This window comes from Colossoma macropomum, unplaced genomic scaffold, assembly GCF_904425465.1.
Source record: "Colossoma macropomum unplaced genomic scaffold, Colossoma_macropomum, whole genome shotgun sequence".
Lineage (NCBI taxonomy): Eukaryota > Metazoa > Chordata > Actinopteri > Characiformes > Serrasalmidae > Colossoma > Colossoma macropomum.
In genome coordinates, this window is record NW_023494796.1 from 4,976,578 (window position 1) to 4,988,162 (window position 11,585).

At 38.9% G+C, this 11,585-nt stretch overlaps 1 protein-coding gene across 1 annotated transcript; it reads left to right on the top strand.

Annotated features, from left to right (window-relative positions):
- The first annotated feature begins 3,205 nt into the window (after nt 1-3,205).
- On the top strand, nt 3,206-7,126 carry LOC118817140 (intelectin-like). The gene is made up of 4 exons (XM_036583853.1): nt 3,206-3,278; nt 5,980-6,084; nt 6,123-6,370; nt 6,974-7,126. Exons 1-4 carry the CDS (start codon nt 3,206-3,208, stop codon nt 7,124-7,126), a joined length of 579 nt encoding a protein of 192 aa, XP_036439746.1.
- The last annotated feature ends 4,459 nt before the right edge of the window (nt 7,127-11,585 follow it).

Consider the following 11,585-nt stretch of genomic DNA (forward strand, 5'->3'; position numbering starts at 1 on the left):
ATGTGATGGTGCAAATGTTCAGAGTTTCTGCACTACTTTGTTGGATGATGTCACTGTTTTTTCTTTGACTCTTCAACAGCACTTTGAGTGATTAGATACAGTGTTCTCTTACTAAACAAGGCTTTAACCCTCTGCGGTCAACAAACTCACCCACACATCTTTGCAGTAATACAGCACAGAAATACGGTTCCAACATTGTACATGACTCACATCCGGAGTTATGAGCCTATAAAGTGTGGAACTGGTGGATTCGTGTGTCCGACTACATTCTGTGTGAAACTGACCAATGGACTCTCAGGAAATCACTAAGGACTGACCATCACGCCAGAAACCCTTCATTCTTCATTCAGTCCACATCGGAAACTCATGTGAAATGGCGTGCAGAGAGTTTACAGCTGCTGAAACTGCTGCAGCAGTTTTGGAAAGTAGTGATGAAGATAACGGAGCATTTTGATATGAAACATATGAGGATCATGTTATATGAAGAGCCTTTAAAGAAGAAGATATGCAAAAATTGAGAAAATACCCTCAGACCTCAGAAGGTTAGTGGAGTTGGAAACATGGCACGTTCTTCCAGAAGAAGATCAGGTAACTGGGTCATGTGGTTTCAGAAGAGGATGTTTCTATAAGCGTCAGTTCAAGAACAGAGGCAGCCAAAACATCTGGCAGAGCTGCATTCATTTGTCAGGTTTGACAGCTGTTACAGCAGATGTGGGAATGTCTTTCACCTTTTTCAAACTTCAATCTGTTGAGTAGAAGCAAAACTGCCCCAGGTACTTCTCAAAAGTTTTCTAACACCGTGCTTCACCAGTCCACTAGTAAAAGTTCATATCGCTTGATATCTAACAAGGAATCACAGTTACTCATGGATTTCGTACTAAGCCATAAAGAACCCCCTGTAGTGGAAGAGGGAGTAGAAGAACAGGTATAGGAGCACCAGCAGCTTCTGAGACTTGCATATAAAAATGAACGGCAAAAGTTGGGAGACTCAAGGCTACTAATGGAACCAAACACATAATACTCATGATGTTGGTGCGGAAAGTGTAATATTTAATGTAGGACTACTAGAATTCAATTGTCTATCAGTAATGGTCTATAATTGGCACGACAAAACAACCTGGTTGTGTCTTTAATTGCTCCTGCCCATCCAGAAGGCCCCATTAGACTGACCACCATTCTGTAGTAAGTGCTGTTTGAAGAGGGAGAGCAGAATATGCTAGGTGGCTAGGTGATACAGCAAAATTGATGTGACCAGTCAAAAGGACAGCACAGTAAACATTAGCAAAGTAGTTGATTTGTTTGGCTAATAATTTAGCAGTGCTATAGATAAGTTTTTGGTCAAAGGCCTACTACCTTTAACCTGCTACTGTTTTATTACAGATTTAGTGAATAAGAAGTGTGCAAGATGAAGTCTGGGGGAATTTTTAATTTAGGTGTCTTATCATTTTATATTTGTTTTGATGAGCTTGCTTATAAATATCGTATGGGTATGACCAAGCTGACTGAGAATCTTGTGTGTTTGTGTCGCAAGCTTTGCATGTTAAATAGTGCAGTTATATTTGTCTGGATGGTTACTTTAAGTCTTAAAGTCTTAGTGCTGAGGTGTAGATGAAGTGTCCTATTTGAGAAAGAGAAACTTATTCATCTCTCACTGTTTTGGTAAGAAACACAAGAAACATTGATTTTCCTGAAGTGTAGAAAACCCATATGATATAAACAGGGGTGGCTAAGTCAACAGATGTATTTACTTAGTTCCATGTATTTAAGTTTGGCATATTTAAACTTTCCTGTTTGATATGGTTTGATCTGTTAATATTTATTTTGATCTAGTATCCTCAATAGGGGAAAAAATAAAAAAAGCACATCTTTAAGAACAATAGGCCTAATTCACCAATGTATGTAATAATGTTTTTTTCTTAAATGTGTTCTTGAGAAAGGTCCTAAGAAAAAGTCTACATCAGATTAATGACAACCCCAGAACTGTTCTCACCTTTGTGCTTGTGAGTGTGTGTAGATTCTGTTTTTACCTAAGAATAAATCTCAAATAAGAAAACCCTGGTGAATGACAGGACCTTTTTGGGGTGGGTTTTAAGAAGAAATTTCTTCTGAAGAATGGTTGGTGAATGAGGCCCAATGTTTCTTTACTGTAAAGCTAAATAATCTGTTAATGAATTTATCATGTACAGGATGATGTATAGAGGAAAAACTAGAACAGAAGACAGTTTTGTATTTATAATGCTCTTAAAACAGATGTGTTAAAAAACAAAACATTCTGTCCCTAAATAGGCACACCAGTGTATTCAGTTGGAAATGACACATTTTGGATTACTTTTAACGCAGAGTGTATTACATCAGAAAACAATGACACAAATAGTGCTAAAATGGGTAACACAAGTTGGTGTGTTGTTATTTAACACATCACTTTTTAGAGTGTGGGCACATCTCGCATGATGGTCTTGTCATTGGCATGGACTACAATGTCAGGGACATGCTTATAGTACTTGTTATGCCCTTGTACCCCCAGGTGCTTGCACATGGTCCAGTGGATGTAGCTGGCCACTTTGTTGTGCGTGCACTATGTGCAAGTGTTGCACAATCAGCAACTATGTGACTCATATGTTCTTCTTCCTTGCTGCACATGCTACACTTGCAGCATGTTCTTCTGGTGGAACCTGGAGGTGCCTGGTCCTGGGCTGCAATGATAAGGTGCTCTGTTTCTCCCTTGAGACCGGAACTGCATAGTTAGGCCATGGATGCTTCTTTGTTCACTGTTGTCCTGTCGAGGTCTCAGTAGATTTGTACATGCAGTGTACAATTCTACCTGGTTTCTTGCTTAAGTACTTCTCCATAATATTCCTGGTTTCTTTCTGGACAGAGTACTAGTCAAGAGTATCTGATACACACAACAAAAGGGCCTTGACGTTCATGTTTTCATTATTGACACCTTTCATTATCAACCTCTCTCCTCAACGTCCAGGTACTTGTATGACTTGATGGTGTCCGAGTTCTAATCACTTAATCACCTAATCAGTCAGTCTTGTCATTCAGCTGGATATGTTTGGTTGTTGACTAGATTGTCTCGTTGTAGCCTGCTGTGGCAGCTTTTGCGAGGCCAAATTCTTTTTGATGTCATCACTGAGTACTTAAACAGTGGTACAGGCTTGGCGCAGCTGAACTTAGCGGTATCAGTGCTAAGCAGAACAGCATGGGAGACAAGGAGTCACTTTGGAAGATCTCTTTCCTGATGGTGATCCTATCTGGATGTGGCATCCAGTGTGGTACAGCCACATTTTTGGTCTTCCACTGTCTCATCAACGTTTCCCCAAACTGAATGGTCTTTAAACATACTTGGTAGATCTCCATCACTGCAAGTATCCAACTGTGAGGCAAGCTATCAAATGCCTTTCTTGTAGTCTGTCCACACCATACCTAGACTCTTCAGGTGATTCTTCACACCTAGCTACAACCAACTTAGTCATTAGCGGCTGGTCTTTGCATTCTCTAGATGCTCTGCAAAAACCTTTCTGCTCATGTGGGAGAATTCTGTTCTTGTGTAAGTGGCTATAGATGCAGTACATCAGCACAGCTGCAACTATGATTCATAACACATGCAATATCATATGCAGTAGACAGATGGTATAAACTACAACCCCATTTCCAAAAATGTTGTGACGCTGTACAGAAAAATAATGTAAATAAAAATAGAATGCGATGATATGCAAATTATAAAAAACGTATTTTTAAAGGAAAATACTACAAAGACATAATATCAAATTTTGAAACTGAAAAATTTTATTGGTATTTGAAAAATATATGCCCATTTTGAATTTGATTCCAGCAAAACGTTCCAAAAAAGTTGGGACATGGCCAACAGAAGGCTGGTAAAGTTGTGTAATGCCAAAAAAAAAACACCTGGTGGTTAATTGGCAACAGGTCAGTAACATAAATGGGTACAAAAAAGCATTCCAAAGAGGCAGAGTCTTTCAGAAGTAAAGATGAGGGGTTCTCCAGTCTGTGAAAGACTGCATGATCAAATAGTGCAACGATTCAAGAATAATGATTATCAACGTAAAATAGCAAAGAACTTTTGCTTTTCATCATCTACGGTACATAATATCATTAAAAGATTCAGAGAATCTGGAGAAATCTCTGTATGTAAGGGACAAGGCCAAAAACCAGTATTTGCTGGCCGTGATCTTTGGGCCCTCAGGTGGCACTGCATTAAAAACAGACATGATTCTGTAGTGGAAATCACTGCATGGGCTCAGAAACACTTCTGAAAAACACTGTCTGTGAAAACAGTTCATCACTGCATCCACAAATACAAGTTAAAGCTCTAACACGCAAAGAAGAAACCAGATATAAACAGGATCCAGAAATGCTGCCACCTTCTCTGGGCCTGAGCTCATTTAAAATGGACTGAGGGGAAGTGGAAAAGTGTTCTGTGGTCTGACAAATCAACATTTGAACATTTGATCTTGGACACTGTGTCCTCCGGGCTAAAGAGTCAGCTTGTTATCAGTGCATAGTTCAAAAGCCCCTATTCATGATGGTATAGGGATACATTAGTGCACATGGCATGAGTGACGTGCACATCTATGAAGGCACCATTAATGCTGTATGGTATATACATGTTTTGGCAACATATGCTGCCATCCAGACGACGTCTTTTTCAGGGAAGGCCTTGATTATTTCAGCAAGACAATGTTAAACCACATTCTGCATGTATTACAGCAGCATTGCTCCATATTAAAAACAGAACAATAGGTAACTCAATGCTAAAAACAGACTAGAGATCTCATCAGATATAGAGAGAAGCTTAAGACATCAAGTCCGGCCCTACACAGCACTCCTTTCTTATGTTTCGCCTTTCTGCGTAAAGCAAGGATGGTACCGGCATTCTACAGCAGTGCAAGGGTGGTAGGACAGGGCATAGGCATTACAGTATAGGCGCCAAGCCGTGCTGAATGGAGAAGTTTTACTCCTGTAACACCAGAATCCACCTCAGTACCCGAACCTTGGACTCTTTGAACTGCATGAGGCAGGTGTGATCAGCGAACAGCAATAAGGGAATACCATACAGGTAGGGCTGGCACTGGTGCAGCCCCAGCCAGCAGTTTCCTCTGCATTACATGATAACTGCACTCTGGCTTGCTCAACTGCCAGCTGTATGTAATGACACTCCCATCAATGAACTCACCAGCCACCCACCATAATCCCAGTACTGGCACCTCATTCAGCTGGGCATGCAGGGCAACAACTGCGCACACAGTTTTCTCGTCCCAGCAGAAAATGGCACCCTTTTCCGTGAGCCGGTGAAACTATGTGTGACTATATCTGCAAACCCATGCTTGAAATGCCAGTCATACAAAGCTAAGCCAAGAAAGCTACACAGCTCACTGACACTCTACGGTGTGGGCCACTGCTGCACCGTGTCCACCTTCCCTAGGTTCATTTCCACCCCTGCACTACTCACTATGTGACCCAGGAAGCTTACGGTCTTAGGGTGCAGCAGAGCAGGCAGTATATTACTGTCTTTTGAAAGAACTTAAAAGCTTACAAATTTTGTGCGATGTGCACGTTTTTGTGTTCATGTATAACATTTTTCATGTTTTGCAGATTTTGTTTCAACAGTCTTCTGTGTTGTCCTTTGGATTTCTGTTGCTATGCCTGTCAGTGAAACTGTTCCCATGTGAATCCAAACCAGGTAAGAAAATCCTGGTAAGAAAAACATATAGAAAAATTTCTAAGCATAACTCCCATTTTTATTGTAAAAGTTTAAAAAGTTTATTCTAAAAATATTAACATGAAAACTTTAAATGTAATCAGATTTTTGTTTAACTGGAAAGTAAAATATCGGCTACATCTTGTTTCCCTGCAAACTGATAAGCAATACATACTCAGAGCCATTACTTGATTTAAAATGCTAGTGAACTGATGTATGACAGTGTGTTTCTCAGCATTCCCTCAATTCGGCAGGTGAGCTGCATGATTTGCCAACCGACACCAGCGGGAAACATGACTGGTGTAAATATGTGGCCGGGAGCTGCAAAGAACTCAAAGACAAGCATGAAGTTTCTGAAGGTAAAGCTGAATTTGCAGTACTGTTTGTTTATAAACAGATGGCTTGTACTTCCTTAAAACGAAGAGCGGGGTGGTCTACCAGACCTACTGTGATATGAGCACTGCTGGAGGTGGCTGGATGCTGGTGGCCAGTGTGCACGAGAACAACATGTATGGGAAATGCGCTGTAGGTGACCGCTGGTCTAGTCAGCAGGGCAATGACATCAACGTACCTAATGGAGATGGAAACTGGGCTAACACAGTCACATTTGGAACTGCAGAAGCTGCTACTAGTGATGCCTACAAGGTACAGTAAGGCGCAATACAAGGGATAGACTGATACAGGAATTCTGGGCCGATGCAGTTTGCCAATGCTTTTCAAGTGCATATCTGTCAATGTCAAAGTTGATACATATACATTTCTTGAAGTTACATATCGGGACTAAAGTGTTAAAGGGAAGACAGTAAAATTTCTCAAACATTATAGCTTAGTTACAATGCAATAAATGCATCATCAAATATTATTTATAATATCTAATTATCTTCTGATGCCAATAAAACAATGATCTGCTGACACCAGTTAGATTCCAGTATCATTGTGCATCCCTATTGTCTACAGTAGTCCTGTGTAAAGTATAAAGTATAATGCAAGAATTTCCCCATTTTTTGGGTGTTCACTAAAACGGTTGTTCTGGATGTTATTGCTATTCTTGTTTTAGTGTTAAAGTTAAGGTTAGTGTGAGGTTTAGGAGTAGATGTGGGATTTAGAGTTAGATTTAAAAGAATATTTCACACTCGAAGGTCAGTTGAGTTAAACAGATATTTAGTTGATTGTTAGTTAGACTGAGAATCTAAAAGATATAAGTGCATGTAAAAATGCTGGATTAACTATAAACTTAATCTTCTGCAGTTCTGTATCGGTGGAGGAGGTCATTTCCCAGAAGGTGCACCCAGACAGTGTGGAGATTTCCCTGCTTTTGACTGGAATGGATACGGGACAAATTCAGGTGCAAGTGCGTCCCGAGAGATCACTGAAGCTGCTGTGCTTCTTTTCTATCGCTGAGACCCAAATCACACATTCAGCTTTCTCTTCTGCTTCTCTCACTTACTTATTCACAAAATATTAGAATGTTGTTTTTAATGCAGGAGAGATGGAGGGGCATCATCTCGCCCTCCGAACAATCACTTCAGGCACTCTGGATTTGACATCGTCCTCATTTGTTTCATTACCAGAGATGCAAGAGACACTTTGAAATCCGATTTGAGGCTCTGGAGCTTTAAGATTGAGATACAACAATCTCAAAGGTGTTTTTTTGCTGTTCAGACTATGAAAAATAGATCAGGATACAATTTGGATATGACAAAATAGGATTTGAGCTGGCCTTGGACTGGCATGTCCAGATGTGCTATAGAGATTAATAATGTGTGTTCTCCTTACTTAAAATGGTTAAAACACAAAAAGAAAAAAATCCAGCCCACTTTGAGACTTAAAACATAACGTTACATTTACTATTCAGCGGACTCAGTCAACAGTTTTAGTCAATACTGTATCTGGACAACCAAATTTGTAGATTTATTGGACTTTGCAACATTAGGTGTAAAATTACATTATTTTTGTTCTGTTTTTAACATGAAATGTAACCAGTTGCATGTAGACTTATCCTCTCTTATCTATATATCTAAGCTTATCTATATTGAAACGTGATGTATTCATGTTTTATAAAAGGTATTTTGCTAAATGGTCCCATTTTACCAGACTTCCATTTGTGCTTTTTGTGATTCATCCTGTATTTACTTTAAAGCGAATGGTGTATACTGATTTTCATCATGCATAAGCCAATATATTAGCATAGTTAAAAAGAAAAATTGAGTCTCTGTCTCTTTTATGTGTATTTTTAGGTCTTTTAAACAAATCCTTCACATTTTGACAACTAAGTTTATGTATTTATACATGAGGAGGTGCAGACCAGATGACATTTTCCCTGCTTAAAACATTCAAACTGGCATTTATTCTCTAAGGTTCATGGTTACATTTCAAATTTCACAGTCGAAAGGTTTTGAATTTTAGTTTCACTGAGTGGATGCACAGTACAACACACCAGCAGAGGACACTGCAGCACCAAAAAGTTTCCACACCCTGATAAGGACTATTCCACAGCCAGCACCAGCAAACAAACATTTAGAACATAATGCATGCTGTAATATATACAATAAAAATTAAAGAAGCACTATACGCACCGCAAGGCCATACATTATTTGATATTGTTACGTGATCGATTGTGGTGGGAAACAGTTCGACCTGAAATAAAGCCAAATTAAAGATGTTGTCTCAACAATTAAGATATGACAAGAGTTGAGAATTGCATGCGCGGCGGTGCAACACATCCCCTGCAGACACAGTTACGTTGTGACAATGTACTGTTTTGGTGCCCACAACGTCGTCTGCTTGGTGCTCTCTACGTTGTCACTATGTTGAAATGTAATTCCTCAGAAACTTGTGACAATGTTGCCTGACAACTTTCTAGGAGGTTGTGACAATGTTGTGACAACCTTGATGAGACAGCAAAAGTAATCAGTACTACATTGTCTGTACGTTGCCACAACCTCCTAGAATCCTTAAGTTCCATTTTATTCAATATTAGAGTTTTTGATAACAAATGTAGTTCATTGGTGCACAGAAATGGATCTGTGTGTAGTTAGGCAATTTAATTATTTACCAAATAATAGTAAATATGCTTTCATGTTCAGCAATTTTCGTCACTATTTGTCTGTTAATCTAATAATAAATAGGCCTATCAGTGATAAAACTGTTGTATAATGACAACAATTCACTCAAGGTCGTGCTTTTAAGGAGATACTAGTGTTGGTGTGATGTGGTTGTGCTGTGTATCACCATACCTTAAGCTGCTGTCTGCCATGGTGGGCTCAGCAAAATGGAGCAGCTGATATAGACAACTAGCACGCCTGTTTTAAATTATTGGCTCTCCCACGATTGTATCATAAAACTTAGCACAATAAATAGTTTAGCAGGAATTTTAATTCTTTTACAAAAAAAAACTTTTTTTACATAGAACAACACTAATAACAGGAGCAGTACTGTGATTCTAAAAAGCTAAGAGAGAAATTTCCACAGACTCAATGTTATGAAATATTTTGTCTGTTTAGGTCTATTTTAACGGAAACTAATCAAATCAGAATCAGACCGTCAGGGGCGTCGCCAGGCCAGGTTTAAGGGATCTTAGCCCAAAGGGCACTAGAACCTGCGGGAGGCGCTGTTGTCATTTGCTAAAATTGTAACTCTTATATATGAAAACTTTTGGGAGTACATGCAAAAATAACTCCACTGGAGTAACTCATTTCATTTTTGGATTTTATACAAAAACACAATAACTCAAAATCAATTGAGAAGATTTGATTTAAAACCTAATACTGTAGTAAACCACAATAACAAACATTGCCTTTTTCATGAGCTGCCCTGGTGGGTTGAACTCGTGGCATTTCACATCACAAAGTTGCAGCAAGGCACCATATATATTTCGTCATCCATGAAAATGTCTTTCAAATCAACACAAATCACTGTAAATCTATCTGCTGTGTCCTGAATGCAGAAGGCATTCATGTGGTTATCAAAACCCTGCACTGACATTTGTTTAAAGAAACATGTACTCACTTTTCACAATTTCATTGTCAGTGTTTTTAAAGATGAACATCTCCTTTTGACATCAGTACAGACAATCATTACAGTGGCTGTGTTTATATGCAAATATTTTTGCCTGTCCGATTGAACACGTTCCGATAACAGATTGAGACTGAGCTGTTTTTATCTCACTCTATTCAACAACCTGATGAAAATCTTTGTGTTTTTACCTGCTTTAAAATGATGTCAGACTCAGGAAAACGTCCTTCACATGTCCTTATTAAAGAAGGCCGAGAGGAAGACGTCGTGTTCTGAGACACATAAGCTGGACGTCCGTCCCACCGCCGTCTTTTAAAGATCAGAGCATAAACTTCGTCTCCTCTGCAGACCAGTTTCTGCATCTGCAGATTTGCATGTATTCATCAGCACTTATGCGACCATTCTTTGAATCTGAATCTTTCTAGCAAGGGGAAAAGTGTTACTATTCCAAGGGCATATAAAAAAAATAATTCATTAAAACCACAGAAGTACTATTAAGAAACATGGCCAGAATTAAACGTACAGAAATACAATACTTCCAATAAATGTAACTATTCACTGTTTACTCACCTATGGCTTTCCACCATATTTGCCACATGTATGTTCACCGTCATTCTTCTAGTGCAATCAGAAAGACCACAAGTTTGGTACTACTCCTGAAATATCTGGCCACCACCTGACATTGAGTGCTACTTTGACCGTCTGCAACAATCACGTTTACATATGCTTTTAAAGTGGTGCTTCACATTGCTTTGAAAGAAATGTTTCTACAAAAAGACAACCAGAGAAACTCACCCATATATATCAAGCATGTCAGGGTAAAATTAGTAAAAATACTCATCTAAATTCAAGTCTCATCATTCAGTTTAGCCTATAGAGAGAACTGTATAAGGCACAAAATGATTCCAGATCAGTATTCATACTCTGAGAACTTTGATAAATATGGGCCATTGTGGGTAACCAGGACAGAACAAGCAAAACAAGGTTTCTGACACTTTTGTGTTTGTTTATTAATACACATCCAGTGCACATATCCACAACAGCTTCACATTATAATGTCTTTTGACTTTGTACTATATACGTATGTGAACCATATATATGCTTTTTACCATCGACGTCTTAAAGCTGTTAATGCCTACAGCGGGTTTGCAACAAATAACTACAATACTAATAACTGATTTGTGGTGTCTGAATACTTTTTTCTTTTATCTGATTATACTTATGAATGCCTACTTTTTGCTCATATTTGTAAGTGCAGAGTAAATGTGTGTGAATATTAAGTGGATACATGCACTGGAAGTCTATTAAAGAACAACAAGTGTGTCTGATTAGCTGTTCCTTCTCACTGTATATGCCAAAGCAGCACAAAGCTGTACCACAGTACTGAATTTCTAAGACAGTATACCAGTGTTTACATGACAACTTAAAACTCACATCTCCTGCTGTGTTAGGGTCAGGGTTCAATCAAACAACTGCCTCCGTCATGCATTGGTAGACTCTACAGTTGAGCCTGATGAAAAATGGTTATTTTTTAATATTAAATTATAGCCAGTATAGCAAGTTTTTATCCTGTTCTTAACTGCTTGCCTAACTTTGTTAACTCGATGAGCCAGCTATTTTAGTAAACTCCACAGATAGTGAGAGTGTGAATGGGCCAAAGAGCTAAATTTAACCTTTTTTGACAATACGATTTTTTTATTTCAAACAAAAAAAATGTGAACTGACTGGTCTAAGCCTCAAGTTCTTGTAAATCCGGGTTTAATGAAACCGTGCGTTACCAGAACCAGGACAGGACAGGATAAGAAAGAAGCTGGAGGAGACTGACAGGGCTGAAGGAGCAGGTCTG